At 41.1% G+C, this 21,075-nt stretch overlaps 1 protein-coding gene and 1 pseudogene across 1 annotated transcript in view; one reads left to right on the forward strand and one right to left on the reverse strand.

The window, feature by feature from the left end:
- Positions 1 to 2,125: 2,125 nt before the first annotated feature.
- LOC117546341 (transient receptor potential cation channel subfamily M member 1-like) overlaps positions 2,126 to 21,075 on the forward strand; it is a gene marked incomplete at its 5' end in the record, with an annotated part of 74,208 nt that continues 55,258 nt past the window's right edge. Inside the window, 5 exons of the mRNA XM_034216549.1 lie at positions 2,126 to 2,202; positions 4,254 to 4,446; positions 9,023 to 9,236; positions 9,733 to 9,857; positions 10,912 to 11,083. Of these exons, the coding sequence (XP_034072440.1) occupies positions 2,126 to 2,202; positions 4,254 to 4,446; positions 9,023 to 9,236; positions 9,733 to 9,857; positions 10,912 to 11,083 (781 nt within the window). The remainder of the gene's footprint in view (positions 2,203 to 4,253; positions 4,447 to 9,022; positions 9,237 to 9,732; positions 9,858 to 10,911; positions 11,084 to 21,075) is intronic.
- Positions 16,770 to 20,626, reverse strand: LOC117546345 (annotated as a pseudogene).

A 21,075-nucleotide genomic window follows, 5' to 3' on the forward strand; every position in this document is an offset into this window, starting at 1 on the left:
CCTCTGACCTCTCAGTTTACTCTGTGACCCTCTCAGTTACTTCTGTGCACCTCTAACCTCTCAGTTACTCTGTTGACCTCTCAGTTAACTCTGTGACCGCATGACCTCTCAGTTTACTCTGTGACATCTCATTTTACTCTGTGACCTCTCAGTTTACTCTGTGACCTCTGACCTCTCAGTTTACTCTGTGACCTCTGACCTCTCAGTTTACTCTCTGACCTCTCAGTTTACTCTCTGACCTCTCAGTTTACTCTGTGACCTCTAACCTCTCAGTTTACTCTGTGACCTCTGACCTCTCAGTTTACTCTCTAACCTCTCAGTTTAATCTGTGACCTCTAACCTCTCAGTTTACTCTGTGACCTCTGACCTCTCAGTTTACTCTCTGACCTCTCAGTTTACTCTGTGACCTCTGACCTCTCAGTTTACTCTGTGACCTCTGACCTCTCAGTTTACTCTGTGACCTCTGACCTCTCAGTTTACTCTGTTACCTCTAACCTCTCAGTTTACTCTGTGACCTCTGACCTCTCAGTTTACTCTGTGACCTCTCAGTTTACTCTGTGACCTCTGACCTCTCAGTTTACTCTGTGACCTCTCAGTTTACTCTGTGACCTCTGACCTCTCAGTTTACTCTGTGACCTCTCAGTTTACGCTGTGACCTCTCAGTTTACTCTGTGACCTCTGACCTCTCAGTTTACTCTGTGACCTCTGACCTCTCAGTTTACTCTGTTACCTCTAACCTCTCAGTTTACTCTGTGACCTCTGACCTCTCAGTTTACTCTCTGACCTCTCAGTTTACTCTGTGACCTCTAACCTCTCAGTTTACTCTGTGACCTCTGACCTCTCAGTTTACTCTGTGACCTCTAACCTCTCAGTTTACTCTGTGACCTCTAACCTCTCAGTTTACTCTCTAACCTCTCAGTTTACTCTGTGACCTCTGACCTCTCAGTTTACTCTCTAACCTCTCAGTTTACTCTGTGACCTCTAACCTCTCAGTTTACTCTGTGACCTCTGACCTCTCAGTTTACTCTCTGACCTCTCAGTTGACTCTGTGACCTCTGACCTCTCAGTTTACTCTGTGACCTCTAACCTCTCAGTTTACTCTGTGACCTCTAACCTCTCAGTTTACTCTGTGACCTCTAACCTCTCAGTTTACTCTGTGACCTCTAACCTCTCAGTTTACTCTGTGACCTCTGACCTCTCAGTTTACTCTCTGACCTCTCAGTTTACTCTGTGACCTCTGACCTCTCAGTTTACTCTGTGACCTCTAACCTCTCAGTTTACTCTGTGACCTCTAACCTCTCAGTTTACTCTGTGACCTCTGACCTCTCAGTTTACTCTCTGACCTCTCAGTTTACTCTGTGACCTCTAACCTCTCAGTTTACTCTGTGACCTCTGACCTCTCAGTTTACTCTGTGACCTCTAACCTCTCAGTTTACTCTGTGACCTCTGACCTCTCAGTATACTCTCTGACCTCTCAGTTTACTCTGTGACCTCTGACCTCTCAGTTTACTCTGTGACCTCTCAGTTTACTCTGTGACCTCTCAGTTTACTCTGTGACCTCTAACCTCTCAGTTTACTCTGTGACCTCTCAGTTTACTCTGTGACCTCTCAGTTTACTCTGTGACCTCTAACCTCTCAGTTTACTCTGTGACCTCTAACCTCTCAGTTTACTCTGTGACCTCTGACCTCTCAGTTTACTCTGTGACCTCTAACCTCTCAGTTTACTCTGTGACCTCTCAGTTTACTCTGTGACCTCTGACCTCTCAGTTTACTCTGTGACCTCTAACCTCTCAGTTTACTCTGTGACCTCTGACCTCTCAGTTGACGCTGTGACCTCTAAGTTTACTCTGTGACCTCTAACCTCTCAGTTTACTCTGTGACCTCTGACCTTTCAGTTGACGCTGTGACCTCTACGTTTACTCTGTGAACTCTAACCTCTCAGTTTACTCTGTGACCTCTGACCTCTCAGTTGACGCTGTGACCTCTAAGTTTACTCTGTGACCTCTAACCTCTCAGTTTACTCTGTGACCTCTGACCTCTCAGTTGACGCTGTAACATAATCCTGTCTCTTCCGGTTCTAACAACATGTAACATGTTAACATGTAATGTAATGGTTTGTTTTCAGACTCAGCGAGCTTGGATCGAGAGAACCTTCCAGAAGAGAGAATGCATGCAGATAATTCCCAGCACAGATGCCAGCAGGTACTGCAGCAGATCCAGCTCTACAGAGGGGGGGGGGGGGTCACTTATTAATGCTACTCAGCACCTGACTGAGGACATCATAATGTTCCAATGTCTGAAGTCATCCTAATAACATCACAGCTAGGGCTGTGCAATTAATCGTATTTTAATCGCCATTACGATTATGGTTTGCGACGATTAGGAAAACAGCATAATTGACAAAATACGATTATTTTGCTGGGTGCGCTTTCGCCCCTCCCTGAAAGCCCACTCGGCCACGTGGGAGTGACATGTGTTGTGAGTGTTCAGCGCAAGCGAAGATGTCAGAACAAGAGCAGCAACTAGTTAAAAAGAAGGGTCGCGGGGAGATTCCCAGTCGATCGCGAGATGTGTCTAAAAATAGAACAACAATATTCTGTTTTATCGTTAATGTCCTGTAACATAATGGTCCCGTGCCAGAATAATGCACTTGAACGCATCAAAGCTTTGTGATTGGCCGGCCTCACCCCATGTGTCCGGGCGTGGCTGGTGGGCAGTGCACTATTTCGCTGAGGTTGTCCGTGTCAACAGGAGTGACAGTCCGCACACACACAAGACCGCAATTATGGCAGAAGCAAAAAAGCCCAAAATATATAATGTTCACTCCGAGTGGGAGGATGATTATTTGTGTATCTATTCCAATTCAAAGTCCATCTGTCTCATCTGCAATGCGAGCGTGGCTTTATCGAAGAAGGGTAATTTAGGAGCGGCATTTCAAAACAGTGCACAAACGCTACGAGACGGAATTCCCTCCTGATTCTGCCCTACGCTCCAAAAGGGGAGGGGCCTGAGAGGACAGCTAAATGCACAGCAGTCCATTTCCACCAGGCCCAACAACAAGAGCAAGGCTGCTACCAGAGCATCTTATCGTGTCAGTCACGTTCTGGAGAAACACATGAAGTCTTTCAAAGACGGCGAAGTTATGAAAGAAGCATTCCTGGAGGCTGCCGACGCGCTTTAGGGAGACAGTAAAAATAACAGAAGCATTTCAACAGGTTTTTGATATGATACAAACTCAAGTTAGATACCGTTATTAATCTGCTGTAAGTTTTAGTTTGTTTGAACTTATTCATTATAATTATTGTACAAAATGGTATAAGAATGCAAACATTAAATTGATTATAGTCTATTATCAATTCAGGTTAAGAAACTAGTGTTGCTTGCATCCTAAAGGGTTTGATTCTATTAATGTTGTCTTTTTTATTGCACGTTGGCAGCAGATTCCTGTGTAGCTTCAGATCTGAGTTGTCTTATTAGGAAGCCTCATTTATACTTTTGTAGCAACACTATTTTTATATAATGGCAAATAAAGGGTTCAGAGTCTTTTCTTTTTGTCCTGTGTCCTATGTGGCAGCACTGCCACAAGTTCCTCTTCAGAGAGGGTCTTCAGTACAGGTGGCAATATCGTCACCTGCCTGCGCTCATCTCTGAAACCAGACCATGTCAACAGGCTGGTATTTCTTGCAAAACATCTTTAAGAGATGACATGAGCAGCCCTACCAGCATGGTGTGACCATGGTGGCCTAAACATTTTTATTTGGTCTTAAATTGTAGTTCAACATGTATTTCCTGTTACTTCTGGACCATGACGGTGGGCCAGCCTTCAACGTTTAACTGAGTGGAATATGTTGAATATGTTTTACCAAAATGTTGGCTATATGTTAAGGAGTGTTCAGTAGGTTGTGACAGTGCACTGCAACATGTTTGATTTCATTTATTTTGGTCTAATTTATTTTTATTTATCATATTAATAATATATGTTTAGTATGGTTTTGGAAGTGCGCTCCAACACATTTATTGATCTTGTTTATTGGTAAAATATTATTTGTTTTAAAGTTCAATAAATGGTCAATGAATAATCGTCAAAATAATCGTGATATCAATTATTGACCCAAATAATCGTGATTATGATTTTTGCCATAATCGCACAGCCCTAATCACAGCTACCTGTAATCACCCATTCATATTCCCTGCTGTCTCTCTGCTGCTTGACTGAAAGGGTTGTGTGTGTTGTTGTTGTTGTTGTATTTCAGGTGCGGCTGTGGTCAGCTGGTGTCGCAGCACCAGTCGGTCCCGGGGGGTGCCCCTGAAGAGGGGGGGGGGGCGGTGGTGCAGCTTGAGGCCCCTGCAGAGAGATGGACCCCCCCGAAGCACACGCAGAGCTCCGGCACCGACGCATATGGACTCATTGAGTTCCAGGGGGGGGGGCACGTCAACAAGGCCATGGTAATATCACACACACTATCATACTCTATATTATATTTCATTATACAACATTATATATCATACATTAACATTATATATCATACATGAACATTATATATCATACATGAACATTATATATCATACATGAACATTATATATCAAACATTAACATTATATATCATACATTAACATTATATATCATACATGAACATTATATATCATACATGAACATTATATATCATACATGAACATTATATATCATACATTAACATTATATATCATACATGAACATTATATATCATACATTAACATTATATATCATACATTAACATTATATATCATACATGAACATTATATATCATACATTAACATTATATATCATACATTAACATTATATATCAAACATTAACATTATATATCATACATGAACATTATATATCATACATGAACATTATATATCATACATGAACATTATATATCATACATGAACATTATATATCGTTATTAGGGATGTAACGATACCAAAAAACTCACGGTACGATAATATCGCGATAACAAGTCCACGGTTTTTATTTATCGCGACATTGGATAATAAAGAAATTTTTTTTTAAAGATTATTTTTTTAAAAGAAGCATTTTAGTAGGATAGTATTTTAAAGTGTCAAAAACAAAGTGACAGACTGGAACAAGAAAGCCAGTGTTTTTGTACCTATAGTACTACCAAACAAAGTAGGCATTTTCTTTGTGCCACTGCACCTCACAAATAAACAAGGACATTTCAAAATCTACAATAAAATAAATCAATTTACACTTTAGTTTTTCAAGTAACTCAACTCAAACTCACTAAGTCACTCATTCGGCATGATCAGACAGGTTTTCAGGAATATGAGCATGTCCACATTTCCAGGTAGAAGCTGGGGTGTTTGGGCGTTTACAATATCACCTGCTGGGACAGCAGTGGTCGCGTTAACCGAATATATTTTTTAACAATGACGGAAAAATCTGAAAGCAGTCTGTCATTTTGACAGATTAGAACAAACTCGGAACAGCGCCAAAGTTTCCCCGCAGCGAGGCTCTGGTGTTATGCCATGTTATGCATGCCCTCCACAAGCAAATGATATAGTTTCCAAACCGTACTTTGCCGTACAGATCAACACATGTCTGGGAGGTTTTGCTTTACAGCTGTGCGCGCTCCCGCGAGGTGCATGCATATCTCGGTGGGTATGCATAACACGGCATAACACCGCCCCCCGTTGACAGTTCACGAGCGTGCTTCCTCTCTCTCCCCCCATGTCAGTGTGACACGTTAGTGGTAAATTCAGACCCGACGGGTAATAAGGGATTATGACGGATATTTAAAGAATCGGTCTGTCAAAATGACGGACAGTGAAAAAGTCTAATGCCACCTCAGTGGAACAGAGAGATATGCTTTGGCCATGGGTGACAGCAGTGGGTCAAACTGTACATTGTCTCTCCACCACTTCAAAAACAAAACCGTTGTTGCCAAGAAGGTGAGGCTTATTGACAGGGTGAGATAGAAATATACTGTTGGTACTAGTAAATGTCTCTAGGTATGTAAATGTAGCCCTGTAAATATGATGTCCTTCTGTGTTCTGTTGTTTTATGCTCATGTGGTAACCTACTTGCTGCCATGTTGGACAGGTCTCTCTCGAAAAAGAGATTGATGATCTCAATGGGACCAACTGGTTAAATAAAGGTTTTTCACGACGGTATTGGGACGTTTATTTATCGCGATACCGTGATATTCAGTATATCGTTACATCCCTAATTGTTATACCACATTATATATCATACATGAACATTACATATCATGCATTAACATTCTATATCATACATTAGCATTATATATTATACATTAAAATGATAAATAATTATACAACATTATGCATCATAGATTAACATTATATTTAATTATATAATATTTTATATCATTATACAACATTATATATCATGCATTAACATTATATATCATTATATATCACACATTAACGTTATATATCAATATATATCACACATTAACATTATATATCATTATATATCACACATTAACGTTATATATCAATATATATCACACATTAACGTTATATATCATTATACAACATTATATTTCATACATTAACATTATATATAATTATATATCACACATTAACATTATATATCATTATACAACATTATATATCATACATTAACATGACATATCATACATTAACATTATATATCATTATATATTATACATTAACATTATATATCATTATATATTACACATTAACATTATATATCACACATTAACGTTATATATCATTATACAACATTATATTTCATACATTAACATTATATATCATACATTAACATTATATATCATACATTAACATTATATATCATACATTAACATTATATATCACACATTAACATTATATATCATTATTACATTACATTGCATTTAGCTGACGCTTTTATCCAAAGCGACTTACAATAAGTACATTCGACCAGGAAGACACAACCTTGAAGAAAACAGAATCATAAAGTACATCAGGTTTCATAGAGCCAAACATTTCAAGTGCTACTCAACTGGCTTTAGGTAATCCAGTCCTTTATTAGTATATAAGTGCTTTGTTAATAGTTCTATCGCTCGAAGTGGAGTCGAAAGAGATGAGTTTTCAGTCTGGAAGGTGTGTAAGCTATCTGCTGTCCTGATGTCAATGGGGAGCTCATTCCACCATCTTGGAGCCAGGACAGCAAACCCACGTGTTTCTGCTGATGGGAACTTGGGTCCCCCTCGCAGCGAGGGTGCAGCGAGTCGTTTGGCTGATGCAGAGCGTAGTGCACGTGCTGGGGTGTACGGTTTAACCATGTCCTGGATGTAGGAAGGGCCAGATCCATTCGCAGCATGGTAAGCAAGTACCAGTGTCTTGAAGTGGATTCTAGCAGTTACTGGAAGCCAGTGGAGCGAGCGGAGGAGCGGAGTGGTGTGGGAACATTTAGGAAGGTTGAAGACCAGACGAGCCGCTGCATCCTGGATGAGCTGCAGAGGTCGGATGGCACATGCAGGTAGACCAGCCAGGAGGGAGTTGCAATAGTCTAGGCGTGAGATGACGAGAGCCTGGACCAGAACCTGAGTTTGAGGTGGTGAGCAGACATCCACTGAGAGATGTCAGCCAGACAAGCAGAGATGCGTGCGACGACCTGGGTCTCTGAGCGGGGAAAGGACAGAATTAATTGGGTGTCGTCAGCGTAGCAGTGGTAAGAAAAACCATGCGGGCTAATGACTGATCCGAGCGAGTTTGTGTACAGGGAGAAGAGGAGGGGACCAAGAACAGAGCCCTGAGGGACCCCCGTAGTTAATTGACAAGGGTCGGACTCAGACCCTCTCCAAGTCACCCTGTAGGTGCGGTCTTTCAGGTATGAGGTGAGGAGGGAAAGTGCAGAGCCAGAAACTCCAAGTTTTTGGAGAGTGCGAAGGAGGATCTGATGGTTCACCGTGTCGAATGCAGCAGACAGGTCCAACAGGATGATGACAGAGGAGAGGGATGCAGTTTTGGCAGTGTGCAGTTCCTCTGTGACAGCAATGAGAGCAGTTTCTGTGGAGTGACCTGCCTTGAAACCAGACTGGTGCGGATCCAGAAGGTTGTTCTGATGGAGATAACAGGAGAGTTGTTTAAAGACAGCGCGTTCAAGTGATTTAGACAGGAACGGGAGGAGAGAGACAGGCCTGTAGTTTATAACATCAGACGGGTTGAGAGTGGGTTTCTTTAGGAGAGGGTTTACTCTTGCCTCCTTGAGACTGTTTGGAAAGTGACCAGAAGTTAGAGAAGTGTTGATGAAATGGGTGAGAAACGGTAGAATATCAGGAGCGATAGTCTGAAGGAGGTTTGAAGGGATAGGGTCCAGAGGACAGGTGGTAGGGCGGGCAGAGGTAATGAGGGTAAGAACCTCACTTGGAGAGAGAGGGGAAAAGGAGGTTAGTGTGTTGGTGGAAGGAAGGTCTGGTGACCCAGCGGTGAGTAAAGGTGAGTCAGAAAAAGAAGAGCGAATATCATCAACCTTTTTTTCAAAGTGGGGTAACAAAGTCGCTTGACAGAAGGGAGGAGGGGGAAGGGGACTTTGGGGGGGTCCAAGAGGGTGGAGAAGATGGAGAATAGTTTTTTAGGATTGGAATAGGAAGATTGGATCTTATCTTGAAAGAAAGTGCTTTTTGCCTGAGAGATGGAAGCAGAGAAAGAGGAGAGGAGAGCTTGATAGGTTAGGAGGTCGTCACGGTGTTTGGATTTCCACCATTTCCGCTCTGCTGCCCGAAGGACGGTTCTATTAGCACGCAGTGCATCATTTAGCCAGGGAGCAGGAGGGGACTGACGAGCCTGCCGAGATGTGAGAGGACAGAGAGAGTCCAGAGAGGATGAGAGAGTAGAGAGGATTGTTTATATATCACACATTAACATTATATATCATACATTAACATTATATATCATTATATATCACACATTAACATTATATATCATACATTATCATTATATATCATATGATATACATATAGGTATTATAAAACATGATATATCATATTAAGACACTTAATGTTCCAGTACATCCGGGTGTCGTACGACTCGAAGGCGGACTCGCTGCTGCACCTGATGGTGAAGGACTGGGAGCTGGAGCTCCCCACCCTCCTCATCTCCGTTCATGGGGGCCTGCAGAACTTCGAGCTGCCCCCAAAACTGAAACAGGTTTTTGGGAAAGGCCTGATCAAAGCGGCGGTGACCACTGGAGCTTGGATCTTCACCGGGGGGGTCAGCACGGGTAACAAAGCGCTCCTCACTTCTATTGCCTCTAAAGGTGCAGGGTTAGAGGGAGGGGTTTGAAATGTTGGTTCATACGGTCCTGCAGCTAACAGGATGTCCGGGGTTCTCCTTAGAGAGCTTCAGGGATTCAGTTTGGTACAGGCTCGGTTCAGACCCAGGTGCTGTTCGGTGGGATGCAAATAGGGGGGTGCACACTTTACTCTGAGAATAATGCAAACATAAAATCAGTTTAATTGATGCGTCACATGTTTTGTGAAGTGCTGTATCTGCTGCATGAACTGATCTCCTGCATCAGATCCTGCACTGAAACCAGGACCCAGACCCCAATCTGAGGACATTTCTACATCTGAATGTTCATATATTTCAGCTCTCTTTTACATATTTCAGTCTAACGTTGTGATGGCCAGAAATAAATAGAATCCTCTCCGGGTGAAGGTACAGTTGAGATTACCTTTATAAACTCTTCATGAACTTCCAGCTGATCTGTTTTTCAGGAGTGATCCGTCATGTGGGGGACGCTCTCAAAGACCACTCATCAAAGTCCAGAGGGAAGGTCTGCGCCATCGGCATCGCCCCGTGGGGAATCATCGAGAACAAGGAGGACCTCATCGGGAGAGACGTGAGATCATATCAACACGCCGACATTTAGAAATACACAATACCACACGGCAGGATGATACCATACCATAGTACTTTACCGTCAGATCTAGACTGAAGTTTTCCTGGCAGCTTAAGATAGATAGATAGATAGATAGATAGAGCCACCATCCCATTTAGGAAAAGCGCATTCATCCAGGCTGTCTTTTCATTCCACGCATCCCATCAATGGAATTCAATACCACAACCAATAAGAGAATCCTCATCCTACTACTCATTCAAGCACAGTATTCAAAAGTGGCTCATTAATAATCAACAGTGTCAGCACTGATGTGTGGGTGTAGGTGTGTGTCTGAGTGTGTATGTGAATGTTTTATTTATTATCATGATTGCTCTTATCTGTATTCAGTGATGTCATCTATTGTAAATGTGTAAAATGGTATAACAATGTCGTGGTATTTTCATCATTGCTTTTAGGATGTCTATCACCATCTGGCAAAGGGACTATCGGTGAAAACTAGCCTTTGGCTAATTCGAGTACTTTTACATGTTGTTAATATGTTGATTAATGTACACTGTCCCTTGTTTTGTTGCACTTATATACTAATAAAGGGCTGGCTTATCTGAAGCCAGTTGAGTAGCACTTAAAATGTTTTAGCTCTATGAAACCTGATGTACTTTATGATTCTGTTTTCTTCAAGTTTGTATCTTGTTGGTCGAACGCACTTAACCCTAACCCTATTATATATTTATCCAAAGCGACGCACACACCCTTCAGTACCAAAGACTCAATGCCAACAGGAGCAGGGCGGGGGGAGGTTCAGTATCCTGTCCAAAGACACTTGTTGACTGGAGTCAAACCACTGACGCTCTGATTGGTCGATCAGATCTATTTTACTTCCTGATTACATTTTACGTTAGGAATATTCTCTGTTGCACTGTTGCAGGCAACATTAGCTGCTACACAGACCTCAGTAAAGCCTTTGAATCTTGAATACAGCGCATCAGTGAATCTCCGGTATCTGTGCACGCTACAGAAAGCTCTGCTGGTTCTTCACTCTGAACCCTTTTTGCAGGTGACCCGGCCCTATACGACCATGTCCAACCCGCTCAGCAAGCTGTCGGTTCTGAACAGTAGCCACTCCCACTTCCTCCTGGCTGACAACGGGACGCACGGGAAGTACGGCGCCGAGGTGCGCCTCCGCCGGCAGCTGGAGAAACACATCGCTCTGCAGAAGATCAACACTCGTGAGTCCCACGTTAGCTCAATGCTAAAACAACTTCTCCTACACTGAGAGAACTTACATCTGTTAAAATGTATGCAGTACAGTTAGTGACTAACTTACAATACTTGTATAATACATGTAGTCCTGAGCCAGGACAGACTAGCCATGGAGAAGTGATTAGGAAAGACAGAGGATGTTCTCTTATCTCTATAGAGAGCTGCAGGGTGTGGGGTTTCTCTGTTGGACTCTGAAGGCAGCATCTCCCTGGTCCAATGGGATTTCTCAATATGATTTTGGATTATGTCAAACGATCATGTGACCAGTGGGTTTCCCTTTGACATCCTATGCCTGAAGCTGTGTAAGGCAGGGACAGCAAAGGGAGGCCCAGCCGTCACTACCTTCAGCTCTAGAGCAGTGGTTCCCAAACGGTGTGCCGCGGCACACTGGTGTGCCGTGAGGCAAGTCCGGGTGTGCCGTGGGATTTTGTGACAACCATACATTATTATTGCAATATACAACTACACAAAAATAATTATTTTTTAATTTACTATATCAGTACTTTGTAGGTTTATATGTACGTAATCTGCGCGACTTGCGCGTCCACATCTCCACGTGCAGTGCTGCATAAACATGGCTGAGTCAGCGATAACTCTCGAGGGGTGGAGGTATGCCCATTACTTTGAGTTTGTCCGAAGAATAGACAGGAATGTGACGGTGAGGTGCAAACTGTGTCCAGGCCAGAAGCTGTTATCCACTGCTGGAAACACCACGTGGTCAAACCTCAACACACACCTGCAAAGAACACATGCTAAGGTGAAGCTACCGCACACGCTATGTGTTGTTTGTTCATATCACGCAGTCTGTTCTTCTTCTCTGTCTTCCGGTTGTTGCCTGTTTTTAATGACAAATACACACTACCGCCGCCTGCTGGTAAGGACAGTTATTGCCACTCACGCATGCGCAGTTCGTACGTGCTCAACGAGTAAAGTAACGAGTTACTTTATGTAGATAGTAACGAAGTAGTGTAATATATTACTTTTTTTAAAGTAATACATTTATAATTTATAATGTGTAGTTCAGGACCATGCAATGCAGCTTCCTTGCATTGACAGTTCTCTGTGCTGAGTTTCTGCTGAGTGTCCTTTGCCTCATTTGTAATGTTGTGACCTGTCTGGTTTAAATTAGTGTGTTGCTGCTTTGATGAAGCCTAATTTGATAAAGTTTCAAATTAATTTCTGAAATATTTCGTTAATAAATATTTCATGAGTAATATAGTTGTCTTTGTCACATTTTATTTGGCATTAGTAAATAATTATGCACATTTACAGATATTTGACATGATATGAGTGATAACACGTGTTATAAGGGCTATTTTGCACAATAGGTGTGCCTTGAGATTTTTACTTGTCCTTTGGTGTGCCTTGGGCACAAAGAGTTTGGGAACCACTGCTCTATATATATATATGTTCATTGGCTTTGCACTTTGCACACTACTACCTGAGACAGACAGTTATAGCTCTGAAATCCAGTGTGTTTGGTGTCAGTTTCACATAAGCTGTGTTGGTTTCCTGAGGGAAGGTAAACATTTTACAGGAGAGATCTACAAAAAAATAAAAATAAAGGTTAAATGTTTGTGAAAGTTTTACAATACAGACATACATTATTGCGCACATACTGTAGTGACCTAATAAATGGCCTGTTTGAAAAAAAGGTTTTGTGTGGTAACAACCCCAATGTCCAGTTTAAATATTATAATAGGTTTTTAAGGTTAAAGAGCTTACGAAATGAAGGACAACACTATTCTTATTAGGATAATAAATACTGTTATTAATGGGAAATCATTTGTCATTGATGACAATATGCCCGCTGTATTTATAAATCGTGATTTATTACAACTTTCCATGCTCGCTTCCGATGTTACACGACTGCTCCGGACCAAACGGCTTTCGCCGGTTAGTTACGTCACGCACGTCACGAGTAGAACCCTTTTTGAATAATACACTTACTATATGGCTGATGTCGGACTCTGGCTCGGATATTTCGACAGAATCGAGTGACAGTGAGTCGTCAATAGACTCGGTGCACTTTCAAGAAGAGGAGGATTTTATTGAAGAGGATGCTGGTGTGGAGTCTAACGTGGTGGAACCATACCAGTTTGAGCCACAGTATTCAAGTAGCGGTAGAGATACAGACGGGAGCGAAAATGGGGACGATGATCCTGGATTTGGCGGAGATCCGGTGCGGCAACAAAACACAGACTGGTAGGCTATATACATTTGACTTTAATTCATAGAGAATTACTAGTCGTAAATATAATATGCCCACGGCTGTGATTGACAACCTGGACAGCCAGTCAGAAGCTAGAATGCCAACCTAGAGAGCCAATCAGAACCTAGAACGGGCTGCAGGGCTGGCCAGACTATTATATTGTGCATAAAGTTAGATGCATTAGAATGCTAAACTTTTTCATGACGGTTTTGGGTGGACCTCTGACGCGGGCCTCGCTCTCTCCCGGCCCAGCCCCTTCAGTTAATGTATTAGCCTACTTTCAAAAACATAAGATTGACAACCAATCAATAGCTCCGTAGTCTGTATTCTATCTATATGGCGCTGGTCTGTAGGCCTATGCAATACAGTGTCAATGTAACTGCTTACTGTGAAGAACGTGAATACACGGAGGTTCTTCCCACGGCACCCGAAGCCCCGTTTTCATCCTTTTCCCCCGTGAAATGTCTGGGCAGCTGGTCACCGGCTGACAACAAACCAAGTCAGAAACTTTTTTTTTACATGTCATTTTGAGTCAGGCTTTATGCTTGTAAACATTGAACAACAAGTAGCGCGGCTTACCTTCGCTCTCTCCCTTTTGGAGAATGCATTTCGCCGTCTCTTTAGTGGAGGACTCTGCATCGGGGGACATGTAGGAATCGGCGTGGTGGCTTGTGCTGGCATTTGGGGTCTTGGCAGTATTGTTGGAACAGCATCTTTGTTCAGTTTGAAATTATTTTTTAATCCAATTTCCTTAGCGAGCATTGTGGACTGGTCGAAACACGATCTTTCAAAGTGCTGCCCACAAATTGTAGGTTTCATCGACCCCGGGTTACCTGGTTATATGATGAATTGGAAATGGTTGGACCCTGATGTAAACAAGACGAAAGTCTTTCTCTGGTCTGCATCCCCTTAACAATTGTATGTTTTGAGCTGTACTGTACTGTACCCAATATACAAGCTGTTAATACACTTTTCAATCAATCAAGTCCAGCAAAGCCCGCCCTCGTACGACGCACTTGTTTGGTCCATATACGCGACATTTGACAATTTTTTGGCCACAAAAACATCCCATAGCCAGATTTGGCATTTAAACAATGGTGACTCAGCTGTGTTCTGCTCAGCTGTGTTCTACTCATGACGTCACCGCCGGAAATGACCGAAGTTGTTGTTTCCAGAGCGACGAACGATTGTTACTAACTGACAACATTTGTATGCTGTTATAATCGTGATTTATTAAAAAATACATCAATAATGAAAAAATCATATGGCACATTTCACAATACAAATGTAACCTCTATCATATACCAAGCCCACTAACAGGTGCTAATAGCATTTCGTAAGCTCTTTAATGTAATTTACAGTATGCTTACACACGCTCGCACGCACATACACACACACACACACACACACACACACACACACACACACACACACACACACACACACACACACACACACACACTACACTCCTTGATTGCGTCTTTCCAAAAACGTTTTGATGAGTTGAACAAAATCCTCCAATAAGGTTCAAACACTTAAACATTCATTTCCCGCTTCCTCCCGTTTTGCAAAAATATGATTGTTTCAGACTACTACTTTAAAATATACTGTGTACAGTACGTGCTTCTCTTTGAAATTCCCTTATTTAATTCCTCTGTTAAATAAAGAATATATCTTTTATTTTACCTTGAGTTATTGCAGCACATGCTGTCACCATCAGCAGGAGAAGCACACATTCCATCAGATAGAAATAAAAAGAGATGACAGAAAATGGTCGTTCACATGCACAAAATCTAATTATATTGTGCTGCTATTAACTTGCATACTATTCTGTAAAATACAAATGTGCTGCATATTGCATTAGATATCATGTTAAGATCTTACCTTTAAGTCTATGTCAGGATGTTCTGGAGAGTGAATCTGAGTGAGTTGTATACCCTCATTGCAGCCTGAGACCTGAAAAACAGGCTTGGGGCTTAACAGCTTTTAACCCTAACCCTGTTTTTCAGGTCTCAGGCTGGAAAATGACATTCCCAGAACAAATGACTATATCTTCATTTCTAAAAGGGATACATTAATAATCTCTTTTCTCAAAGCAATGATAAATGTCACAGTCTGCTCCCTCACTCACCTATTTTCTGCATTAGCATTTCTCAGCCACCTTAGTCACCTGGTAGTCACACCCTGTTTCTCTCACACTCTGTTACACCCATCAGCTCCACTAGTATAGGCCCCCTTCACTCTCACCTCAGTGCCAGATCGTACTTCGCAGAATGCAGTTCTTTCCAGCATTACCTCCCAGATTGCTCTCCCAGTTTCGACCTTGCCTGTCCCTGACCAGCCTGCTTCACCTGTTCCTGACCCTGCCTGTACCCGGACGATTCTGCCTCGCCTGCTCCTTGACCCTGCCGGTACCTGCGTCTCCCGTCTTGCCTACTCCTGGAACCCTCGCCTGTCCCCGACTAGCCCTTTGCCTACTGTCTGCCGGTTTGTCTTACACCAAGGCAAGGCAAGGCACGGCAATTTTATTTATATAGCACTTTTCAGCACGTGGCGATTCAAAGTGCTTTACAGATTAAAAGCAAAAGACATTTAAGAACAAATACAAAATAAATACATTATTAAAAAGGCATTTAAAAACAGGCATAATAATTTTTAGTCGGGATTTAAAAATAGGAAGTCTTTCGGCGGACGCGCATGCACCAGGACTTTCCATTGGGAACAATTTATAATAAAGCTGGTTACCGACTTTCCCTGGTGTCCCGTGTGTTGCATTTGGGTTCTCAGCTCGTTCGTGACAATAAACCTGTGAGTTGGATGTAGAAGAGTCAGAATGTTTATAGATGTTTTTATTTTAAAGTAAATTCAGATTGAACATAGACATTTTTTTTAAATTATAGTTTACGTCCCAAAAAAAAACATTACTTATAGTGAAAACCACCCTTGAATTATGGGATAGTAGACTAAAAGCTTTAATAATCCAAACTATAACATATAATAAGTACCCTGTATCAAGATTGATGCAAAACAAGTGAATTATGACTTTTTCAGAGAGGTCTATTTGGGTGGATTTGCCATATCTCTGGAACCCATCGGTCGATTTTGATGATTGACACCACTTTTGAACCGTTAGAGCCAATAGAACCGAGGGGGAGTTCCTAAATCCATCTACAAATGTTTTTTTGAAAAAGGCTTGTGAACAAAAATGCAATGGAGTTATAAAATGTTGGGTGAAAAACCCACAAAATAAGGATCAATATATAGACGTAATAGTTGTAGTCACAAGCCATTCTCTATTGGTCTAGTTCTTGAACTTTTGTATTAACATTGATTCTGGTAAGACCATGATATAATAATAAAATGTCAAAACTATTGAATAAATGCAAAGAAATGAAGATTGTTAAATGATTTAAGTCAGAATGACGGCCAGGAGACAGGACTGTAGAATGTGCCATTTTTAATGAACTGTCAGGAAGAGCGTCATACATGTTTCAGCAAACATGCCAGACAAAAGGATATATCACAAATGTCATCTAATTACAAATAACAATTTGCAGATTTAATAAGAAAATTAAACACACACATTTAAGATGGTGGTCAGAAATCAGGTAATTGTGTTGATCAAGCTGATTAATGCCACTGTTCGGGTTTACAGGGTGTTTGAATTTCATACTCAAAAGAAAAAGCCTTGTAAGGAGTATGACATTTATATATTTGTTTGTATTTATTCTGTACATGAGCAAGTGGTTTTTTGTTCTGTCAGCACTCTTCCGTAGGTTTTGTAGTCCAGCGCCTTCCAATTGAGCACATTACCCGGAGTTAGGTTTCTGTCAAGCATGTACTTCTGGATCTCACAGGTGGAGAGGGTGTAGTCCCACATGTGGACATCAGACATCATGCCAACGAAAGACTGTGTTTTGTCAAATCCTCCACCATGGGAATCCTGCTCCTGTAAAATGATCAGACTGATAAGATAACAGCTTTGATAGAAAGTGCTTCTGTAGTGAGCTGTGAACAAAACATTTCCATGCAGTAAATGTTTTGTTTTACAATCAGTACTTCACAGAATAAATGAATCAGAATTGAACCAATCAAGAGACATTTCTGGAATTCTATCAACTATTTTACTTATAAATTAAACTTACCTGTCCAATGATAATAGAAGGCATTTTGATTCTTGCTCCACCAACATATTTCCTAATGAAGGGCTTGTTGTCTAGCCACAGCTGTGCCACACCGGTCACAGAGTCCCATGTAGAACATATTGAGTGCCACGTGTTCACTTTGTAGTCCTCTCCCCCAAATGTTTCAGCTTGATCATGGACATAGATTTGCAATCCCATCAGTAGTAGGCTTGAATATGAGAAAAGCATTATGAGAGGATGTTGCAGACAGAGAGAAAAGGGCGTAGTTCCTGTTGAGGTCTGTAATGGTCCTGCAGGAATAAAAAAAGAAAAATGGAATATGTTCATTTTCAGTTATACTCTATAAACATATGTTCATTGGCTTTGCACTTTGCACACTACCTGAGACAGACAGTTATAGCTCCGAAATCCACTATTTTTGGTGTCAGTTTCACATAAGCTGTGTTGGTTTCCTGAGGGAAGGTAAACATTTTACCGGAGAGATCTACAAAAAAATAAAAATAAAGGTGAAATGTTTGTGAAAGTTTTACAATACAGAAATACATTATTTTGTGTGGTAACAACCCCGATGTGCAGTTGGAATATTATGAAAGGTTTTTAAGGTTAATGTAACTTACAGTGCACTGTAAAATGTTTGACTGTAAAATTACTGGCTACTAGTTGCATGGATTTCACGGTAATTGACTGTGAATATTTCACAGTAATTGACTGTAAATATTTCACAGTACATTACTGTAGATATTTTACAGTAAATTAGAATAAAAATACAACTAAATACTGTGAATTTCCAGTTGCCATGCCCATGGAATTACTGTGATATAGCAGTACAGAGCTGTGATATTATGGTACCTTGCTGTACATGAATTACAGTAATTACCTCTATTTTCACACTATTACTGTAGAAGTAATGCAACACAGTAGCTAGTAATTTACTGTAATATAAAAATGTAAATAATACGATAATATATTGTAAATCTGACTAGTTCACTGGGATTTTACCATAACTACACAATTCAATCAGCTCAATCAACAAAGAAAATGCCCTTTTTATTACTCCATTGAAGTGCAAAGTACATTTCATAGTGTCTTGGACATGTTGTTACGGCCCCAACCTCTACTCCGCGTAGTGGCTGGTGCTGAGACCCGCAACATGATAGAATACACGCAATAACCGGTACTTGGTAACAAGCATTTATTGATAATCAGCCGTTTGCTCACACAAGCGAAACGGGAAACAAAAAGAGGTCTGGAGGAGTGGCCAAAAGGAACAAACAGAAGGAGGGAACCCGAGCCAGCCACACCACGGGCCGTAGGACCTAGAACTTCCCCCCCTAACCAAAATCAATTATAAACCTGATGGGAAACAAAATAAAGCCACGAAAACTAGATTACCAGGTCCTCCAGGCTAAACATAAAGACACCTGCAAAAATATGGCCTACAGCTCAAAATGGCAAAGAGGTATTCTAAGGAGAGTGTCTCCCGGCGTTAGGACAGGCGAGACATCCTTCTCCTCCAGCTTCTCTTTATATATACACGGCTGAGTGGAATTTGGAACACCTGGGCAGAGGCGGAGCCAGGGGCAGACCAGGTGCACCTGGGCAGAGGCGGAGCCAGGGGCAGACCAGGTGCACCTGCAGCAGGGAGACAGAAAGAAAACAAGGAGGGGAGCACGTAACCCATGTCTAGACATCCACTCGAAGTCAACAATTGTTCTAAAGAATGTGCTGACATGGGGGTTTAAATTGCCATGCCTCTTTTTGGCTTTCGAGCCCGTCTCAGGGTTAATGCCCAAGAAGCACCTGAAAACTATAAGCCAAGACAACCATTTCAATTTTACATAGATTTATATGTTGCAACGTTTATTTGAAGGCACATGCAGCGGTGCCCCTTTCAATTTCAGTAAAACCTGCACCAAAGAAAGAAATTAGTATTTAAAGCCAAGCAAGAGCGATGAAAGCAAGAAAATCACTTAATTTGTTGTGTTATCACAGAGGATGGTCTGAATACAGTATGTTACTGTGAAATAATACAGTAACATGTTGTGAAATCCTGGTAATCATTGATCCTGTACATTCACAGTAATTAACTGTGCCTGTATTGATTTCACTGTGAAATTCAAAATTACAGTATTATATTGTGAACATTACAGGTAAAGACTGTAAAGTGGTAAAACAGTAATTTATTGTAAAATATTACAACTAAATATTGTGAAATCATGGTAATATTTTACAGTGTGTGTGTGTTTGTGTGTGTGTGTGTGTGTGTGTGCTTGTGTAAACACACACTGTAAAATATTACAATGATTTCACAATATGTAGTTGCTTCTACACACACACACACACACACACACACACACACACACACACACACACACACACACACACACACACACACACACACACACACACTGTAAAATATTACCATGATTTCACAATATTTAGTTGTAATATTTTACAATAAATTACTGTTTTACCACTTTACAGTCTTTACCTGTAATGTTCACAATATAATACTGTAATTTTTACTCCTTGATTGCGTCTTTCCAAAAACGTTTTGATGAGTTGAACAAAATCCTCCAATAAGGTTCAAACACTTAAACATTCATTTCCCGCTTCCTCCCGTTTTGCAAAAATATGATTGTTTCAGACTACTACTTTAAAATATACTGTGTACAGTACGTGCTTCTCTTTGAAATTCCCTTATTTAATTCCTCTGTTAAATAAAGAATATATCTTTTATTTTACCTTGAGTTATTGCAGCACATGCTGTCACCATCAGCAGGAGAAGCACACATTCCATCAGATAGAAATAAAAAGAGATGACAGAAAATGGTCGTTCACATGCACAAAATCTAATTCTATTGTACTGCTATTAACTTGCATACTATTCTGTAAAATACAAATGTGCTGCATATTGCATTAGATATCATGTTAAGATCTTACCTTTAAGTCTATGTCAGGATGTTCTGGAGAGTGAATCTGAGTGAGTTTTATACCCTCATTGCAGCCTCATTCCTCTCGTCATTTTAAAATGCTGCTTCCTTGTACACGCCCCTCATAATAACATAATGAACAATCAACAATTGTTCCCATTCACCAATGCTTTCGCTTTTGGACACTCTTCATACACTTGTGTGAGCGTGTGTGTGTGTGTGTGTGTGTGTGTGTGTGTGTGGTCTAGCATTACTATACTTTTGGGGACCTAAATATGTTTACATAGTCACGTGTGGGGACTGGCTTCCCTTATGGGGACAAATTGGAGGTCCCCATGAGGGGAATCATTAATTTGAGCGTGAAGACTTGGTTAGGGTTATGATTAGGATTAGGGTTAGGGTTAGGGTAAGGGTTAGGGTTAGGCATGTGTTGGTTATGGTTAAGGTTAGGATAAGTCTCCAGGAAATGCATGTAAGTCAATGTAATGTCCCCTGAAGTGATGTATACATGTGTATGTGTGTGTGTGTGTGTGTGTGTGTGTGTTTGCGTGTGTGTGCCTGTAGCAACATGGAGACAACCTGTAACACAAGATTCCAACCTATTCCCGTAACTATCCACAATAACCACATTGTGCTCTGAACATACCTTGAGTATGGAAATGTCAATG

The sequence above is a fragment of the Gymnodraco acuticeps genome, unplaced genomic scaffold, assembly GCF_902827175.1.
Source record: "Gymnodraco acuticeps unplaced genomic scaffold, fGymAcu1.1, whole genome shotgun sequence".
NCBI lineage: Eukaryota > Metazoa > Chordata > Actinopteri > Perciformes > Bathydraconidae > Gymnodraco > Gymnodraco acuticeps.